Source organism: Eleutherodactylus coqui, chromosome 7 (assembly GCF_035609145.1).
Source record: "Eleutherodactylus coqui strain aEleCoq1 chromosome 7, aEleCoq1.hap1, whole genome shotgun sequence".
In the NCBI taxonomy this organism is placed as follows: Eukaryota; Metazoa; Chordata; class Amphibia; order Anura; family Eleutherodactylidae; genus Eleutherodactylus; species Eleutherodactylus coqui.
The window spans coordinates 196,625,535-196,647,067 of NC_089843.1; the positions used below are offsets into that span (position 1 = coordinate 196,625,535).

The 21,533-nt window shown below is 42.3% G+C and overlaps 1 protein-coding gene across 1 annotated transcript in view; it reads right to left on the minus strand.

Moving 5' to 3' along the window:
- LOC136573072 (fibrillin-2-like) overlaps nucleotides 1–21,533 on the minus strand; it is a 192,601-nt gene that overhangs the window by 72,204 nt on the left and 98,864 nt on the right. The window contains exons 7-9 of the mRNA XM_066574226.1: nucleotides 15,346–15,543; nucleotides 6,267–6,392; nucleotides 3,817–3,942 (exon numbers count right to left, since the gene is read on the minus strand). Coding sequence (XP_066430323.1) covers nucleotides 3,817–3,942; nucleotides 6,267–6,392; nucleotides 15,346–15,543 — 450 coding nt within the window. The remainder of the gene's footprint in view (nucleotides 1–3,816; nucleotides 3,943–6,266; nucleotides 6,393–15,345; nucleotides 15,544–21,533) is intronic.

Consider the following 21,533-nt stretch of genomic DNA (forward strand, 5'->3'; position numbering starts at 1 on the left):
AAGATCCAGTAGAACTTGTATTTAATCATTTATATCTCATTCTGAGCTGAAGAGTCCAGTGGGTGGAGCTATCATAGTAACATAGTATGTCAGGCTGAATGAAGACAATGCCCATCTAGTTCAGCCTGTTTCAACCCCCTTGTTGGTCCAGGGGAAGGCAAAAGAAACCCCAAGCAGCCATTTTGCTCATTTGGAGGAAAAATTCCTTCCTGACTCCAAAATGGCAGCCAGAGTAATCCCTGGATCAACATTTGAGATCAACAACCCCGCTGGTCACGTAATGTCTATATCCTGTAATATCATAGCGTTCTAGAAAGACGTCTAGTCCCCTCTTAAACTCCCCAATGGATTTTGCCATCAATACATCGTCAGGCAGAGAGTTTTACAGTCTCACTGCTCTTACAGTAAAGAACCCGCTTCTATGTTGGTGATGAAACCTGCTTTCTTCTAGACGTAGCGGATGCCCTCTTGTTACCGTCGCAGTCCTGGGTATAAACAGATCGTGGGAGAGATTTATACATCGTTATTTGATCACCAGTGATATCAGTAACAGCTATCTCTGTATATACAGTCATACACAGACAGCTGTCAACCACTGATAAATCAATCTGCTTAGCTCCCTCTGCTCTATAACATGATGATATCTGCAGTTTGGACACCAGGTTCGAGCTGGCAGGTTCCTTTAATGAGTATTATTAGATGCCATCTCTACATATCTAGATGCTAATCTATTCACATTCCCTAATCTTAGTAAGTAATTTTTTTCTCAATATCCTGTTACAATAAGGAAAACGTATTTCTTCCACATAATTGCCTCTGAGATCACATCTAGCTGGCCTTGTCCTCAACCAGTAGGCATCATGGAGCTTTGTGGCCACATTTGCAGACAATAATCCGCAGTAAGTATCGCTCTTTCTTTCTTGTATTTTAATGGTAAGTTATTATGGGTGAAGGTCAGGATTAATCCCGCTCCCTACTGCTCCGAGCATCAGGAGCTGCCAGAGAAGTGACATGTTTTAAAGGTAATTGGAAATAATTGCAATGAGAAATTTCTATTGTTCTGCAGTCAAACAAGATACACAAATTATTACTAATCATTTTTGAAGTTTGTTTTTACATATTTTTTTATAAAGAAATTTGTCAGTATCTCTTGTGTTCCGCGATCTGTCATCTAGGAGTTAAGTCATGCGCAATCTTACTGAAAACCATAGAATGCCTTCATATCACAAACAGCAACCTCAACTGTTCTGCAGCTCTGTTATAGCTGTAGGCAATCAAAAGAAGTAATTGATGCAGTTCCGAGTTGCACATTGCCATAGGAATATGTTACTTAACTGGTCATTAACCCTTTCCAATCCAATTTCCCTGCCACCCGCACGCTCCACAACTCTTAAATATTTTGGGTGCGAAAGCGTATTGTGGATTCCTTGAGATTACTCAACGGAAACACATAAGAATGACGTCATTATGATTTCACTGGCAATTGAAATTGAGTTATGAGTGTTTCACATCGGGATATCATTTGCAATAATCCTGTAAAGATGTAAAGGGGCAATAAACAGCAAAAAGTAAGCGTTTAAACTACTAAAACAAGATGACAGTGAAGACATAAGAAAAAAAATAAATGATGTAAAAAGCAGATTAAAGCAGTAAAGATGGCGATAAAGAGACTTATTGCTAAAGAGAGTATAACTAACCCTAAAATGTTCCTTAACTATACAAATAGTATAAAGATTACTGAAAGTGATGGCCCTTTAATAAATAATGTAGGAGAAGTTGTAGAGGGTGATGAGCAGAAAGCAAATCTACTAAATAGCTTTTTCTCCAGTGTAATCACAGAGGAAAATGAAATGTCAGATGAGATGCAGTCATAATGTAAACTCTCCATCACAAGTGTAACCCAGGAAAAAGTGCAGAACCACCTTAAAAAGATTAAAATCGTGGGGTCCCGATGGCCCCCCCTGGGTTTTAAGGGAATTAAATAATGTGATACATTGCTTATGGACTCTATAGTGGACTCTATAGTGACAGGGTCTGTGACTGACAGGGTCTAATATCTATGTATAATGTATCATGGGTAGTGATGAGCGAACGTACTCGTTTAGGGCAATTTCGCAATCGAGCATCGCTTTTTTTCGAGTAACTGCCTACTCGGGTGAAAAGATTCGGGGGGCGCCGGGGGCGGCATGGTGGAGCGGGGGGTAGCAGTGAGGAACAGGTGGGAGCTCTCTCTCTCCCCCCCCACTCCCCTCTGCAACCCCCCGATGCCCCCCGAATCTTTTCGCCCGAGTAGGCAGTTACTCGAAAAAAGCGATGCTCGATTGCGAAATAGCCCTAAACGAGTACGTTCACTCATCACTAATCATGGGACAATACAAAGATCTCTCCCATCATCTATTTATACCCAGGACTGTAACAAGGAGGCACTCTAGTAACTATGTATAAATATTTTGGGACAATACAGAGATCTCTCCCATCATCTATTTATCCCCAGGACTGTAACAAGGGGGCGCTCTAATAACTATGTATAGATATATCAGGGACAATACAGAGATCTCTCCAATCATCTATTTCTACCCAGGACTGTAACAAGGGGCCGCTCTAATAACTATGTATAGATATATGAGGGACAATACAGAGATCTCTACCATCATCTCTTTATGCCCAGGACTGTGACTGTAACAAGGGGGTCCCCTTTTCATCTAGAGAAAAGAAGGTTTCTACACAACATAGAAGAGGTAAGAGCAGTGAGACTATGGAACTCTCTGCCTGAGGCTATGGTGATGACAAATTTGATAAAAGAGTATAAGAGCGGCCTAGATGCCTTGCTTGAGCATTACAATATTACATGTTATAATCAGTAATAATTTCAGAACGGTCGGTGATCCGGGGATTATTCTGATTGCCAGATTGTAGTCAGGAAGGAATTTTTTTTCCTCTAAATAGGGAAAATTGGCTTTTACTTCACTGGGTTTTTCGGCTTTACATACTATGTTACGATAGATAGATAGATAAATAGATATGAGACAGATAGATAGATAGAAAGATAGATATGAGAGAGATTCATAGATAAATAGATATGAGATACATAGATAGATAGATAGATGTGAGATAGATAGATAGATATGAGATAGATAGATAGATATCTGTAAACAGAGGCATGCTATAACTGCACACTGTGTATAGCACACGATAACTCTATGCAGACGAGAGCTTGGACAGTATGCGGCTTTCTTCTGCATACTGTTAGAAACTGTTAGAAATTGGGAGCTATGCAGGGAAATCTCAATGTTGGATGAGGTCCGACACTGGATTGGAAAGGGTTAAGTTCTTGTTCCTGCAGCATTTTCAGTGCATCCGTATAACAGGAATAGTTCATAAAGTCGGTAACCAGAAATCTCTTGTGGAGAAGTTATTAATGGCTTTTTCTCACAACTCTAAGTCTCATGTATTCCTTGTCTTAATGTCCAAGCTGACTGGCTCCTGCTTCACCTCCCCGGGGTCCTGTTTTTCAGACGTGTTTTTGTTTTCTTTGCAAGTTCTAAGCCAGATCCTACGCTCCAGGAAATGTTAAATGACATTATGCACTTGCGAGTAATAAAATTGTGTCACGTTTCATTGGGTGCCATATTATGCATTGCATCTAGAGGAGCATATCTCAGTATGCAGGCACCATATCGCGGCATGTTGGATTCCATCTACCTTCACGGCTCTTCCAGTTGTAAGAAGCAACTTGGTAAATACATTAAGGTACCCTTACATGGGCTGATAATTGCCTGAATAATCGCTCAGCCTAGCTAATATATCGCTACTTACCAATGCAGCGGGACCCATCGAGGCTTGTGGTGAACCCTCTGGGACATATGCAGACATAGCTTCCAGCAGTGTTGGTGCAGTCCCCCCCATCACACACATTGGGGATTGTGCTGCATTCATCAATATCTGTAAAGAGAATGTAGAGTAGAAGATGTAAGGGTGGTTTACTCCAAACCATTTACCATTTGAACAAGTGCCCGATTTCATCGTTCGCTCGTTCGCTCTCATTCAGCCTGTTTATACCAGCAGATACATCATGGGCTCGTTCAAACAAGAAATCGTTCAATCGTTTTCATTCCATACAAGTGAATGAGAATGACCGAACGATCGTTTTTTAGGGCTCCTTCAGACAATCACATGCGCAAATATTCTCACCTCAGGGCAACGTATTTCGCAGTTAACGAAGCGCGTTTACTTGTGTGCCTGCGTACTTTACTGTACATATTTGCACTGGCGCGGCATGGTTACCTGGGTGGGAGACACCCCCCTCATCCTGATTTAAATAGCTATGTAGCCTAATGAAGTCCCGGTGTATGCTTTTCCCCAGGATTTACGCACAGTATTGCGCATCAAGTTGCATACTGTGTATGCATTTGTGCACCTCACATAGACTTCTATGCGGACCCTTAGTGTGCATATATGCAGAAAAATACAGCAGGGCCAATTTTTTTGATGCGTGCATAAAATGTGCGCTAAAAAAAAATCGTAAATGTACCCATTGACATCAACGGGTTCTATTCTCTGTAAATAGCGTGCGCAAATACGTTCAAGTAAAAAAGGAACCCTTAAACCGAGCGATTAGTGAACGAGCCAATGATGATTTGTTTAGTCCTGCATAAAATGAACGATGAGCAAAAAACAAACGATTCATGATTCGGCATTCAGCCGTTGGCTACGTTTACACTGAGCAATTTTTGCTCATTTTCGCCGGTTTGTATGATAATCGTGACCTATAAAAGGGCCTTTACGCATGTGGAGATAAAACATCTACTTCTTATTTTGATCTGTTACTATTGTTTGTTTATAAACAGTAGTATCAGATCAAAAGAAGTAACAGATGCGTAAAGACACGTGGATCCAATCCCAAAGTCAACGATCCCTACAGTCAGGGGCGTAACTATAGAGGATGCAGGCGATGCGGTTGCACCCGGGCCCAGGAGCCTTAGGGGGCCCATAAGGCTTCTCTTCTCCATATAGGGAGGCCAGTACTATGACTGAAGCATTATAGTTGGGGGCCCTGTTACAGGTTTTCCATTGGGGCCCAGGAGCTTCAAGTTACACCTCTGACTACAGTGTATAGTAGTGAAGCTCCACAATGTCTGTACATGTCCCAGTATATTAGCGTTTCAGTCAGTAAGTCCCTATTGGCAGCGTTAGTGGAGAGATCAGACGCTCAGACAATCTTGTGTGTGAGCAGACGTGTTTTATGGTCGTCTAGCATGGATACCACTTTCTGTTTCCTAGATCAACCAGGCTCTGAATAGCAGCCAAGTCATTAAGTTGTTCATAGCTTCTTCCCATCAAATGGGAAAAGCAGTTTCAAGTAGCCCGGACCTATGGCTGTGTCTATCAGCTGTAGGAAGCGAAGCATATGCCAGATGACTTTAGATAGTGAGCTTTACTAGAAGATGACCTGAGAAAAGTCATATTGGTCTTAAAAACAAAGAAGGATGAAGTGTAAGGAGCGCCGTATCAATGGATGAACTGGAGAGACGTTGGCCAAAGGAGACAGGGAGATCACGCGTTGCCTAAGCTTACATAGATAAAGAAGACATGATGAGCTGCCCTGAGTACGAGGCATTGGAGGACATAACCCTGAAAGGGGAGCCCTTATTTCAGTTTTATTTCAGTTGCTCTCCTCCAAAAACGGAGCAAAGAGTTGGAAACCCTGAACTGACCCTAACGCAGGTGTTATGCTGACCCGTGACGGGATCTTTAGTTATAACCACATTTCGGTATTTATAAATACAATTACAACTATAAATATACAAGTTACTAGACTTGTAACGATACAGTAATGATGTAAGAGGGCAAAAATGTCTCTGAAAACACTGACCCTATCGCAGGTGTGAAGGCAGACGTAACCGTCTGAGCTGCAGGGAAGGGCAATCATTTATATCTATTAAAGTTATACAGAAAGAAAAGCCTCCCCTTGGCCGGTGCGGCGCTGGGCGAAGAATGATTTATAATCCCAGCAGTGAAATCGTTCCCCCAGGAATAGTGCTCAAATGAATATCTGATGCCACCGCGGTGCGAGAGAGTGTGTGCGTGTGTTTGGATGACTTCATCATTTTGTACACATTGGTGCTCCAAGTAATCCGTTTTGCCATGTATTTATTTGTGTTTGTGTTTATAACCATGGAGAACTGGCACACAGAATGTGGCTATTGCAAAAATCCCATTACTCTACAAAGAATGAATACAAAGCAATTTCAGATGAAACGCGTTACCTTCACACTTCTGTGAGGTCTCGCTCTGTTTGTGTCCAGCTGGGCATTTACACTCATAGGATCCCACTGTGTTGATACAGTTACCACCCTGGCAAAGACCGGGTATCGCTTGACACTCATCCACATCTGCAAAAAAAGACATTTTCAAACAGAGCCACCAATCCGCCTCTTTATGCTACAACATCTGAGATTTAATACATCTAAACAGGATGACGTCAGTTCTTAAACAGACACAACATTAATTAAAAGAGTGATTTACATAAGAGTCCATAAATGACTAAGGGTCCTTTTACACCTAACGAGAACCTCATGATGCTCGTTTGCCCAAGTGAACGAGGGAGTGACGTCATCACCACATTGTTCACGCTTGTGCAGCCAGTTTGGACAGGCAGATCATCGTCGGGAATCGTGAACTTTTCATTTAGTGTTTCATATTTCTATGTATAATGAAAAAAGTTTGTTACCATGCTAGCCAGTAGAGCAAAATGTGACTCTTCCCAGCAAGAGAAACCAAGTAATCTTGTAGATGTGATACCTTTTAATGGCATTGGCTAACAAAAATACATGATGTTACAGCGAGCTTTCCAACCTCTCAGGGTTCTTTCTCTGGTTCTTCCTTTTGCCTGAGGAAGGACTCTGTGTAGGTTCGAAAGCTCGCTATAGCATTATGTAGTTTTGTTAGCCATTAAAAGGTATCACATCTACCAGATTACTTGGTTTATCTTGTTGGAAACAATCACATATTCCTATGTATAACACTGCATGGGGAATGTTTAAGCTCAACGAGAAGCTAACAAGCCAACGATGATTTTTATGCCAGCTGAAAATGAATGAATCTCGTTCGTTGTTCAGTCGTTGCCTCAAGTTTAAAATGAACAATTGCTCAACTTTTGTTAGTTTGAGCAATTTTTGGAATGATAATCCTTACGTTTGAACGCACCTTAAAGCATCTAGATTAATGGGGTTGTCTCATTAGGACAAAACTTTTTTTTGCTAAGGGGATTCTCTGATAAACTGATCAAAGGCAGTTCCTGCTTCTGGGCCAGCTGGAATCTGGGATGGGGTGTCTGGGAAATAAAAAAAAAATGGGTGACATCCATGCAGACTATTAGAAGCCTGTTCCATAATGTAACCAGGATAGGTTGATGAAACCCAAGAGAAGGGGGGAAGAGGAAGTGGAGTGTGTGTGTGTGTGTGTGGGGGGGGGGGGGGCAGAACTTAACACCACCATATTCCTTTCTCAGCCCCCCTTCCCTCCTGTCACTCTAACCCCTCCCCTCTCTTCCTCAGGTCTAATCAAACCATCTTAGTCACATGCTAGGAGGGGTTTCTAAGATGCTTCACGGACAGCAGCCATGTTTTTTAATTTCCTAGACAAACCCTTTATTTTAGCTGCGCTGCCACCACAGGGAGGTGAATTGTTATATGGTTTCCAATGAAATCAATGGGATATGGGATCAGTGCTGGTTTCTCGAGAGAAAAATGCATTCTTTGTAGTTGTTCTTTGCAGATGAGGGTCCCGAACAGGGGATCATCTCTCACTGTTAACTCAAAACTCCCATTGAAGATCAGGTTCCTAGACAACCGATACAATTACACTATACATACACACTACACACAGATATACACACACATATATATATATTCTGAATGTTCCAACCTAGAAGTAGACACAGTATCAATCACTAGATGCAGTTTTAGGTTTAGAGAGTTCAATAGTGCCATCAAACTTGTGGATGTGTTTTATACCACATAACACTGGAGATACAACTAGATACGGTCCTTTTCTGCAGCCAATAATGTTTGTTGGAGGGAATATAAAGAATAAAGTAAAACTAACGAGAGAAAATAGACTTTTTCATCCAATATGCAATTGTTACATTTGGTTCTACACAGGATCTGTATATTTGGAACAGTTGAATATAACCAGATGTGGAGAATACCAGCAGGAGTAAGTTTTGGATTACAACCTCAGCCAAATCTTAGCTGTTTTATACACAAAGGTTTCTCTGTCTGTAACCTTCCACTTAAAAATTAAGGCAGCGAGTACTCATTAACTACAAGACTAACATGGTTCTGTGACACTTAAGACTTCTTGTACCATGTGGGATCTTCATCATCCTGTTGTTACTAAATTATATACACTCTTTGTCAAAAAAATCCCCCCCTGAGAAGAAGTTGTCGTTTTGCTACAAAACTCGTCCTACAGCTCCATCTCAGGCAGATATATAAACGATGAGCGTTGTGGTGATTAGATGAAGGATCTTGTCACCTAAGACCCTAAAAGTGATTCCCCCCTTGGCCAATATTAGACTCTCGGATGCTCCTTGTGTGTAGTGACCTCTTCTTCCACTTATCTAGAGCTTGTTGACCACTAGATACCTCTACGACGCAGAGAAGAGATTTCACCCCATTAGCAGAGTCTGAAAGGGGAGCATTATTGAAATGTGAGAAGCTGGATGGTCACACCGATGAATTATCCATTCTCACCAGACTGTTGGGAGGTGTTGGGACCAGTGGATGTGTAAGGGTACACAAGGTGACCGGGCTCAGGACATCCCTACAGACAACCAGTATAAAGGATCGTCCGACCAGACTGTTAGGAGGTGTTGGGACCAGTGGATGTGTGAGGGCACATAAGGTGACCGGGCTCAGGATGCCTCCGACAGACGACCAGTAGAGAGGAGCAGCTTCAATGGTTTTGTTGTCAGTCATCCAGAAAAAGGAAGCACCACTGTTACACCCCTGTGACTGTCGGAACAATTTCCAGGTGCTAGGATGAGAGACATTTAGTCTCACGGTGCCTATTACAAGTACGGCCTTTAACACCCAGCATCGCCTCCATTTGCAGTGATGTCATGAGTTGTGAAACTGAATTGCTATTGAGCAGCATCGAATTTTCTTTAGAGACCAATCCAGGTTTAGTTTGGGCATGGACGACGGCAATGTTCGTGTATTGAGACCTCGGGGTTAGCACTTCAATCATGCCTTTCGTGAGGAGTGGCATAGTGCCCCCACTGCTGGTGTGATCGTCTGGGGGGCCATCGCATACGACAGTTGATCACCCCTCATGTTTGTACGAGGGACAATGACAGCTCAGCAATATGTTACGGACATCCTGCAGCCACATGTGTTCCTCTCATGGCAGCTTCCAAGAGGCAACAGGATAATACGCAAACACAAGCTAGAGGCAGTACAACAGGGTACTAGACCCTCCATGTCCACCTGTATCACATCTTATATCCAAGCTAGAGGCGGTACAATGGGTATGAGCGCCTCCACGAGAGTCCATATTGCATCTTGTATCCAAGCTAGAGCGGGTACAACAGGATACTAGAGCCTCCATGCCTCCCGTATCACAGCTTGTATCCAAGCTGGAGGTGGTACAACAGGGTACTAGAGCCTCCATGCCTCCCGTATCACAGCTTGTATCCAAGCTGGAGGTGGTACAACAGGGTACTAGAGCCTCCATGCCTCCCGTATCACAGCTTGTATCCAAGCTGGAGGTGGTACAACAGGGTACTAGAGCCTCCATGGCCACCTGTATCACATCTTTTATCCAAGCTAGAGGTGGTACAACAGGGTACTAGAGCCTTCATGCCCACCCGTATAACAACTTGTATCCAAGCTAGAGGCGCTACAACAGGGTACTAGAGCCTCCCTACAAGGGGTCAGTTCTCCATAATAAAATATCCTTTTGCTCTGATATTGCAATCACTTACTTATATGAACATTACAATCATACAGAAGAAAGTTTCATTCCATCCCGAAAACTTCTAGGGGAGGGATTTGTGCTGACAATCAGTGTAGAAACATGTATGTATGTATGAATATATTCTAAACTATTGGTAGCATTAATTTTACACATAACAGTTGAGTGTGATTTATAATAGCCATTACTGATCATTTCCTATAACAATACTTAATAAGGGTCAAACACTTGATTCCTCAAGCATAAAAGCAAAACAACTATTAAAATTCCATCAGCATTCTGGCTAGCGCCATCAAGTCACCGAGCTAGGCACTCCACAAGATCTGACTGAAGAAAACTTCATTGACCTCAAACTACTGGGTAAGTTTGACGTGCTAGTGCTTTGAATTTGCCATGCCAAGGAGAACCTACTTCTAACCTTGCTTTTTTGGATTGCTATATGGTCTGCCTTAAAAGTTAATAGCCACCATGTCTAAATGTGTTACTGGAGCACACTACTTTACAATTTTCTGTCTTTCCAAATCAAATTACATTGAATTAATAAAAACACAGAAAAAATGTCCCACAAATGCCAGAAAACATAATTGCTAACAACTGGTTGCTTCTATTCTGATTGTATCTGGCCTTCTTGGACTGTTATGTACATTTATGAATAGAAAATATGTAAACTTGTAAAAGAATTTTGGCAGCCGTACCGCCCTGAACATAAACAGGTCTATAAGATGGGAACATATGTGACCGTGTTTTTAAATCAAAATTCAAATATTTGAAAGCTCAATAACAAAAACCATCACTACTCTTGCACAACTCAACAGAATACAAAATGGCCACCAACCGAATAATAAATTGGCAGGAGAATGCTGACTGGCTGAAAAAGGAAAAAATACACATGCAGCAAATTTTAGCTTGACTCAGGGTGCCTGCACACGAACGGAATTTCTAGCGCGTTATTTTAGGCACATTATCTGCCCCAGACCGCAGCCAATATACTCCTATGAGGATCCGCAGTTGTCCCCAGACGGACGGATTTGTATCGCGTTTTTTCACGTGCGTGAAAAAATCTGCGACCTGTTCTAATTTGGGTCGGATTCTGCGCGTGAAGCCTCCAATACAAGTGAATGGGTGCGTTTTTTCACGCAGTACATCCGCAGTGCAGCTGCGGATGGAGTCACTGGTTGCTATGACTACAGGAAGTAGGCATGGTAGGAGGCGTCCCAACACACAGCACAGAGCTTCACAGGCAAATTTGTAGAGGCAGATAGGTAGTATTTCTTGCCAATGCAGGATGTAAGAATGCAAAATCTGTAGTAATGAATTCCTCTTGTGAATTTTTTTGCAGTGACTGAAATAAAGTCACGCTGGAGAAGCGCCTGAAAAAAGTTACATGGATCAACCATGCCCACAAAGACATCTGCTCACCGGGTGAAAGCATGTTGCCAGAATAATTTAACGGTGCTCGCACAAGCAAGAGGGACAAAACGGAGTCTGGGTGTTGGTTTTTAAGCTGTTTTCCAAGGAATGGGCAGTTCTCTAGGGGTTGGGTTTACAATAAGGGGTGGCTGCTGGTTTTTCTGCGCGTTTTTTTCCGCAACACATCCGCGTATATCCGCGCGTGATTTTTCACGCATCCGCACCTATCCGCAAGCGTGAAAATCCGCTAGCGGAATCCGGAACGCTTGTGTGCAGGCGGCCTAGACAGTAGGGTGGAAAAAGTTATCCTATCTTAAACCATTAAAAACCTATTGTCCCTTTATCTTAAACCCATTGTAAAGCAATTCAAAGTGTAACTCTGATAGTGTGGCACACCATTATATCACATCACATTAAAGGCCCTTTGACACTAAATGATGATCGCTCAAAATTCACTCAAAAGATAATCATTGTATGCAAATGTGCACTTTGTGTGTAAATGCGCCCACTGTGCACTTACCATGCATTTTTTGTCCATCGCTGACTTCAGGTTCGCATGAAATCCTCGTCCCTCAGGATAAGACAAGACAGACCACATGCGGAGTTCTCCACGGGCAGCACTGATAACATTTTTAAGGACTGTTAACAGCCTCTGTCCCACTGGAGAACAATAGCTATGTATTTAAAGAACAGACCACCCACTGTTCTCTAAATACATGCAATTAAGCACTAAAGGGCTGATTAGCCCATTAGTACCTATGCAAAATGATTGCTCAAAACTATCAATTTCTGACGAATTTTGAGCGATCATCTGTGTGTGTAAATGCACCTTTAGAGTCAAGCTAAAGAAAAATGCATCTGTACACCAGGTATGAGCACCATAAACTAAGTTATGGTGCTCATACAGCAGGTTCAATGTAGTCCCGGGAAATATTTCTTATACTTACCCGGTTACCCAATCCAGCACTGTCACCTTTGGAAGTCAGTTTGGAGCTGTTGAGATCTCTGAAAAGAGGGGGCTGTAGCACTCACCTGAACACTGTGCCCCTTTGGCTGTCTTTGCTGCTTGTCAGCTCCTCTTGACAGTTGGAGATGGACGCACAGACATCTATAGAAGATGTCTATAGTCCTCTATGCATCCGTCTTCAGCTGCTGAGATTTGCTGTCAAACAATAAAGAGAGTCAAAAATACACAGCGGTCGGATGAGTGCCACATTACAGCAGCAAGACACCCAGTGATTAAAATGTTTGACATGTGGCTTTGACATATCAAAAGTTTGTAAAAAGTGCAGTTACCCCTTAACTTCACTATTTATGCTTCTATTCAGATTAGGAGCTACAGGCAAAGTGGCAAATGCAGACGGCCTCTTGTGTCAACCAGTATCTTCACAATAGGTTCAGTCAATTGAAGTTGTAATGACTGGATTTTAGTGTGCACAAAGTTACCTGCACACCACAAGGGAATACTTATTTGGTTACGGGTCAGTCTTTGATGGTGATACACAGGATCTAATTCTATACTTCCTACACTACCTACAAATCCAGATTTTAGATTTGGTATACACCAAGTAATGTACAATTACTTGTACAAATTTTAAAAAAAACTAGTTTTTCTGCACTCAGTACCCCATAAGGACAAAGTGAGAACAGAATATTAAAACTCTTTCATTTTTTTTTTAGCAAAGCCTTTTTTGGAGCCTTTTCCAGGTCTGTGCCTCCACACAATCCAGTCTCTGAGCTCTGCAGGCAGCTCTTTCCTCTTTGTGGCTTGGTTTTAGCTCTGATATGCATTGTGAGCTGTGAGTCGTTCTATAGACAAAGGGTGCCTATTATGCCCAATCAACTGAAATTACCACAGGTGACTCCAATCAGGGAGTGATTAAGAGAAATGAGAGTCCCTCAGAGCTAAATTTTAAGCATCATACCGAAGGGTCTGAATTAGAGATGAGCGAGCGTACTCGCTAAGGCAAACTACTCGAGCGAGTAGTGCCTTATGCAAGTACCTGCCCGTCTCGTCTCAAAAGATTCAGGTGCCGGCGGGGGAGAGCGGTGAGTTGCGGGAGTGAGCAGGGGGCAGCGAGGGGGAGAGAGAGAGAGAGAGATCTCCTGCCTCGTTCCTCCCCGCTCTCCCCCGCCACTCCCTGTCGGCACCCGAATCTTTAGAGACGAGCGGGCAGGTACTCGCATAAGGCACTACTCACTCGAGTAGTTTGCCTTAGCGAGTACACTCACTCATCTCTAGTCTGAATACTTATGTCAATGAAAAATGTTAGTTACATGATCCCAAGAACGGGGGTCCTGTTTCTCTGTCCGCCTCAATGTGGGATTTCAGCTTTCCCCGCAATGAGGAGTCTGAACAGAGTACTGGTTGCGCAAGTACACCAGTGCTATATTCACTTTCAATGGGACTGCCGAGACACCCAAGCGACACTGGCTCAGGTGCTTCCATCAGCCCCATCTAAATGAATGGAATGCCGACGGCACGTGTGGGGCCAGAGCTCCATTCAGAATGACACCACTGCAGGAGGAGAAGTGACCACCGCAGTGACAGGAGAGCAGGGCACACGAGTTCTGAGCTTGAGATTGGCAGGGGTCTCACGGTTACATTGGATTTCTTTACAATATGTCATATTCTGCTAACAGGTTATGTTAAAGGTGACTTTTAAGATAGGAAAGATACATTGACTAGACTAACCTTAACTTCCAGGTTTAAAATGAACAAGTGTTTAGATGCTTGGCTTTACTTTGCTTAATTTCGCTTGTTATGTAGTACAAAGCATGCATCCTTTATGTTAACATTTCTTTTCCAGTTCACCTTCCTAATCAAGCACAAACTAATTTTAATATCCATCTTTGCAAAAACATGGCTTGGGCTTCCTTGTTGCTTGCCTATGGGTTAACTTTGCAAAACCAAAGGCTTTTAGGTGGAGTCACACAGTCAAACTTCCATTCCAAGCATGTGATTATTGACCGGTGCCTGCCACTCAGTAGGTGGGGAAGGAGAACTCTAAACAACACTCAATTTGCTTTGATTAGTAAAGCAATTAACTACATATTTTTGTAAGACATCCCAAAAGTTTAGCGTTTCACATGGATTTGCTTAAAATTGCAGTAAATCGGAAATTTTCCTGTTGTGTTTTGGGGATAGAACATTATTAACTCATGCATTACTTGTTTAGTTTTACTTGTTTGGCTTCTCTTTTCCTTTGTGCTATGAATTAAGTATAAATACGCATAAATTAAGGATCCGTTCACACTGCTGCTGTGCTCCATGGTGGTGGATCTGCATTGCTTTTTCATGGCAAAGCATTATCTATTGTGTTATACTTGCTGCAAAAAGGCAATGTCCAGATGCGTTGGGATGTGTTTTAAAGAGGAGAACTGAAAGCCATGATGTCTTCAGTAAGGATGGAAGCCATGACGCTCATGTGAACAGAGCCTAAGTTACAGGATTCCACTGATGACCATTTAATAGATGAGCCGATCTACTTCAATTACAATTTTGAAAGGTTACTTTGTAATGCTAATACTGACTAAGGCCATTTCATATCTGCGCTGGCACCTTTGGTCGGAGGTTGCGTCTCCGATCTAGCTCAAAATACTGGGAGCACTTTTATTTCCATCATTAAGCTGGGCAGCTGGGCGGAAATCGGAGGGATCGGGCGGATGTCTATCCGGCTCTGTTCGGTTCCATCCTGAGAGGGAGCCATTCGCTCACAGGATTCCCCTTCCTGTTCCTCGAACGGAGCTGAAAAGTGGATCCCCCACCACAGCTGTGAAACCATCAATATGTTTTACAAATGTATTTGAATAATTAGTAGAAGAAATAAAGTAATATTTATAGATAAAGTAATAGGAGTAAAAGTGGCTCTAGTATGGAGAAATAACATTTTGTTAAAAAAAATTGTATCCCTTTGTAATTCGATTTGGCACTGTATGATGTTTTGCCCATTTTACCTTGACAGGCTCCAGTTCGAATATTTGGAATGAATCCCCTACGACATGGGTGTGGTTGAGCAGGACACATCTCACAAGGGTGACCCCAGGCACGGCCAATGGTGGCGCAGCACAATGTCTTAGTGCATACAATACCACTAAGCTGTCCTTGACACATTTGGTTGCTGATTTGTGTGAAACACGGTCCAGTCCGGTAATCTGGAAAAAAAGAAAGGCAGCAATATTAATATTTTGGTCCAACATTGATTTTTGGTAGCAGCAAGTCTTATTTAAAGCCTACACTCATGTCACCACATAACTGAACATCAAAAACCATGTGATTAATAATTTTTTTTTAAGTATAGTGAAGATGTTATCTAAGAGTCGTTTCACATCTGCATCAGGGGTTCTGGTTTCCGGTTCCATCTGGGAAGCAGGAAAGAGGATTACCCTGGCCAAGTGGCTCCGTCTTAGGATGGAACTGCCGAACGGACACCATTGACTATATTGGGGTCCATTTGGTTTCCACTGAACTTGTAGGTATTTTATGCTGCATCTGCGATGAAGACCCTGAACAGAGGTTCCAACGCAGATGTGAAACCACCTAAGCTTGTGGATGACATACAATATCTAAATTTCGAAACAAAACCAATGAAATGTCCAAGAACACATGAAAAAAAATGTCTCGAAGCTTCAAGGTGGAACATACAATTAGTTTTTAAATTTGTGTTTAATCAGTGGAGCATGTGAGGTGAAATGATGGCATCCGGCACTGTATGAACACCAGGAATATATGTCTAGTACAGCTAAACTGTCCAGAAAACGCAAGGATTATTAAAGGTTTAGAGGCTGAGAAAATTAAAATTGGGTTAAATGTTTTGTAAAATGGAAAAAAACCCCTTCGTTTGGATGGAAGGTTTAAAAATGACCCATTTTAATCTTAAACAAACCAAAAAATAAAATTGGCCCCATGAAGGGTTTTTTCTTACACAGTGTATAAAGCAAACAGCCGTATCTCCTATCTGATACCATGTTTTTGCATCTTTAATACCAGCACTTTCTAAAGCTCATGGATTCTATCCAACAAAAACATCAGTAACTTAATGAATAGGAAAAGATATAAAGGCAAGTAACTGGTGTGTTTCACATATATATTTTCCTTAATCAAGAGAAAGGAATTTTAAGTGGCTGTTAGACATTGCATTTGTCGTACGTCTAGTAATGCAGTTCCTCTTGTCTTTTAAAAACTTCACGGAAAGGAGTTAGTCTAAGCAGGAAAAGCCCTGGAGTAAAGTACAGGGGAGGGGGATTGTTGCGCTTTCCTGCTATCAGTTCACCATGGTAGCAATTCCCAGGGCTGTATTAATTGGGTAGTAAAATATCCCAGATGTAGAAGCAGAGCGATTCCCTCATAGTTCCCCTCTCCCTTCAATCTGTATCTAACGCTGACTTCATGCCATCGAGAAACTATGGTATAGGAATCTGAAACCGTGTCCACTTTCCTATGGCATACACTGGATTAGCACATCTGGGATCCTTCAAGCATTCTAAATCATCATCACGAACACAGAAGAAGTGGATCTTTGGGTCTCCAGAAGATTGATAGCACATTCTGTCACAGAGTTTTACAAAATTTCCAGATCAATCTTTAGGAAAGGTTCACTAGAGTTGGGTTTCTCAAACATTTTTTTTATTGAGGCCCCAGCAGCTAGAAAATGGGGATGCTCCAACAGCTAGATAATGGGGATGTTCCAACAGCTAGAGAATGGGGATGTTCCAACAGCTAGAGAATGGGGATGTTCTACCAGCTTAAGGGTGGGGATGTTCCAACAGCTAGAGAATGGGGATGTTCCAACAGCTAGAGAATAGGGATGTTCCAACAGCTAGAGAATGGGGATGTTAGGATCTCATTGATCATCAAATTCCATCACAGAATTGAAAAAAAAATATTCTCAACCTATCTTTCCTTGCCTATCGAAGCTAGTTTAAGTACAACAGAAGTCAATTACGTTGCTAAACCAAAAATTTCTGTAGCCATAAAAATACCCGTGCCACAGAAGCAAACATCATCTGGCTACGTATGAACACCATGTCTTATCCACAACAATGAGGCACCTCACAAGAGAGCCTACCTCAGAGTTTGCGAAGAACTGAGATAGACTCTAGTTATGGCAAGTGTTGGGTCATAGAATGAATACTTCTTATTTTACATTTCGTACATTTTGTACAGATTCATCACTTTTTCTTATCCACCAACTCATGTAGATAGTCCTATTTTGTGTAGGACCCTTACCAATTATGGTACACAAGATATTAAAGCAACATTCCCGGCCTGGAAAAACAAAGATGGCCGAATCGCTTGCCTGACTGCCTGATGCACACTGTACATTAGTAAGCGCTGGTAGTCTAAAACACTACATTCTGCTCTGATTGGCCAACACTGCTCATGTGGACAGCAGTGGTCAATCACAGCAGGTGTTGTGCCTTATACTACTAATGCATACTAATGCATAGTGTGTATTAGGTAGTCAAAAAAAGCTGGGGATGGGGGGTTTAGCTGCTCTTAAAGGGGTTGTCCCGCGCCGAAACGTTTTTTTTTTTTTTCAATAGACCCCCCGTTCGGCGCGAGACAAACCCAATGCATGTGTTAAAAAAAAAAATATTTAGTACTTACCCGAATCCCCGCGCTGCGGCGACTTCTTCCTTACCTTAGCAAGATGGCCGCCGGGATCTTCACCCACGATGCACCGCGGGTCTTCTCCCATGGTGCACCGTGGGCTCTGTGCGGTCCATTGCCGATTCCAGCCTCCTGATTGGCTGGAATCAGCACACGTGATGGGGCGGAGCTACGAGGACCAGCTCTCCGGCACGAGCGGCCCCATTCACCAGGGAGAAGACCGGACTGTGCAAGCGCGTCTAATCGGGCGATTAGACGCTGAAATTAGACGGCACCATTCCGCTGCTTCCGCTCCAACCTCTGTGTTATTGTGGCGCTGACAGCCTGCGTCAGCACAGCTAATCAATCGGGGTCCCAGCCGATTAACTATTGATGACCTATCCAGAGGATAGGTCATCAATAGTATTTTCCAAATGATACCTACCGTGTTTCCCCGAAAATAAGACAGTGTCTTATACAAATTTTTGTTCAAAAAGGTTTACCTTTTTACATGTATAGCTGCCTGGACACTGTTTAAATTGACTTTTTTAAAATTAACTGTTAGCAGGGCTTAATTTTGGAGTAGAGCTTATATTTCAAGCATCCTCAAAAAGCCTGAAAAATTATTTTGCATCCTCAAAAATTCTGGAAAATCATGCTATGTCTTATTTTCAGGGTATGTCTTATTTTCTGGGAAACAGGGTATAAGTAACAATTTTACATTTCTTCAAGCTCGCTTTAGGTTTGTGCGCAGATTTCTGTTGTTAGAATGTCTGCATGTACATAATGTCAAGACTTTCAAAATGGGCAATGGCAAAGGAATCCCCGGTCAAGGAGAGAGAGAGAATATACTTGTTCCTGCCTCTATGTTCTATACGTATTATAGTGGTGTCTCCATACATCCCAACGCACCCTTCCACCACTTGAAAGGACGCTATGAAGCAAGTGCAGCTCGTTATTGATGGAAATCAGACCTCCAATGATGTGACTGGATGACTTTAGAGCAATTATCCCCGTCTTTGTTCTAGAGCGTAAAGTAAATACTCTGGGGCTATTTACACTGCCGGGGCAGATCAATCAGTGTTCACGAGTCCACAGCAATAGAATAGGACTAAAATCATCCGTTACTGATCTGTTACATGATTTCAGCATGTATTTGATTTATAAAGCAGTAACCGGCATGATACAGCAGATATAGCAGGACCAGTGACGTATAATGCACAAGCAAAAGACTATCATCTTGGGGAGAAGACTTCCATGTTCTCATCATGGGGCATCCAGTTTTACATGCATTGCATCTTTTGTAAATCCATAAGCATTGTGTAGTTTAACCCCTTAAGTAACAGACACTTTTTAGCTATTTTACCCATGTGGTGCTTTTACTGCCCTATTTTTTTCTTCAGCTACCAAAATTATTTTTGCGGCTTTTTTCCCCCCTGACACATAGAGCTATTTTACGATATCTTTTTTTTCACAGAATTTAATTTCCGTTTTTTAGTTTTAATCGGGGTAAACATTTTTGTTTTACTTTTAGGGCTCAGTCACACGGGTGCATCCGTGCGCCGATGTGCCCGTGTTCCTGCAGGATAAGACGGCCGCACTGCAGGTGCGGACGACTCTCCACACCGCCAGAAGAAAGAACATATGACAGGCTCCATTGTCAGTCATGTGTTCTTTCTTCAGGCGGTGCAGAGAGTCGTCTGCACTGGTAGTTCGGCTGTCTTCTTCATGCCCTAACACGGGCGCATCGGCGCCCGGATACGCCCATGTGACTGAGCCCTCAGCTGTTTGTTTTTAAAATTAGCATATTTACGCTAAAATAAAGTGCAGGAATGGGTTCGTCATTTTGTTTTGGACGTTTTGATATATAATTTGTAGCATCTCGGATTACAGGGTACATTAAGCAACATTTTGGTTGAGGTTGGCGTTGGGTCATTAATTTTTTTTGTATATATTTTTATTTTATTCTGTAATTTTTTTAAACTTATTTTTCTAACTATTTTTTACCATCTACACAGTGATCGGCGCGGAAACTTCTCCTGCTTCAGCTATGACCTCTGTGAATTTGCGGAGCTGACAGCATGTGCCCGCTCAGCTGATCTGTCGGGGTCCCAAGCGACGGACCCCAACCGATCAACTATTGATGACCTATCCTGAGGACAGTATTTGTCAGTATTTTCCATGGCAAACCCCTTTAATATACACTGTACATAAGCACCTTTACTTGGTACTTTAATCAATTTTAAAGAAGAGTAATCTCGGACTCATCATTTAAATTCTTTAATAGTGTTTTCTGTCTAATGGGAGTGATGCGTTGCGGTACCGACGGTAGACATACAGTAGGGTCATACAATTTATGACACTACCCTTTTTGATAGACAGACTAATCCATATTGTTGATGCCAGCAGTAGGCATTCGAATGGCAGAATGAAGTAACCGGGAACTCGGTGTTGTGATTGGAAACATGTAAGCGCTGTATTATCGCCCCATGTCCTGTTCTGTATTTTGATTTGCTTTGCTTGTCCCAACAGTCCTTGTATACACACAGCTGGTGAGCTTGTTTTGTCTCCTGAAACAAGTACAGGCTCAAAGACATTCTTCAGGGTTTAGAAAATTAACAAAAAAAAGAGAGAAAAACAAAAAAAGAAACCTTCACCTCCACATTGGAAGGTCAATCGAAAACATGTGTGAAGGTGCAAATTAACAAGACAATGTGGCTGTGCCTAATAGCAATGTTGCACCTAAGCCTACCGCAACTTTGCCTAAGTTATTGGGTTGTGTGTCCTTTTAATTCTTCCACCTTCTCTCAGGACCTGAGCGAGACGACACAAAGCCTATTCTACTCCTTCCCCGACTAACAGTGTTTCTGGATATGTACATGTGTGCAACAGTGTTCCCCGTTCTGTGCCCCAAGATATGATGTCAGCATAAGGGAATGTGTATCGCCATAGTGTAGAACGAGCTGCAATCAAAGCTAACCCAGAAATGCTTTCCTCATGCGACCATAACTATTGTTTACTTCCCGATACGTCTTTGGCAGAATAATGTCTCAAGGAGGTTTTGGCTTTTTTTAAAAAACAAAATTAGAAACATTTTATCCGCGGTGCAAAACTTGTTACGTCAATTATACGTTTAACCGTTTGAGGCAAATGCCTCCGGTCAAGCTTATTCTATTATTTGGTTTCTGCAGGTCAATAGGCTTTGGCTAATGTAACAAACAGCGGCAGCAGGGTTTTACCACAAGCTTGGGTAGAAAACGTCTTCGTGAGATGAGAAACACACACTTCAAACCACTGAATAATCAATTTCCTGAGCGCCGGAATCACAGTCAGAAGGTCAGCTGTTGGTGGACACATGCCTTCCTATGGGGGCTTCTTACAAACAGCCTTCTTTCTCACCCGGCCTGATGACAAAACCACATTACAGCTTCTTCTCTGCGTAGGGGTTGTGGTTGTGGAAGGAGGGGACAGACATTTTAACAGTAGTGTTTGTGAAAACACTATAAAAACACACATTGTTTAATCTCCATACATATGTACTGCAAGCTTTCCT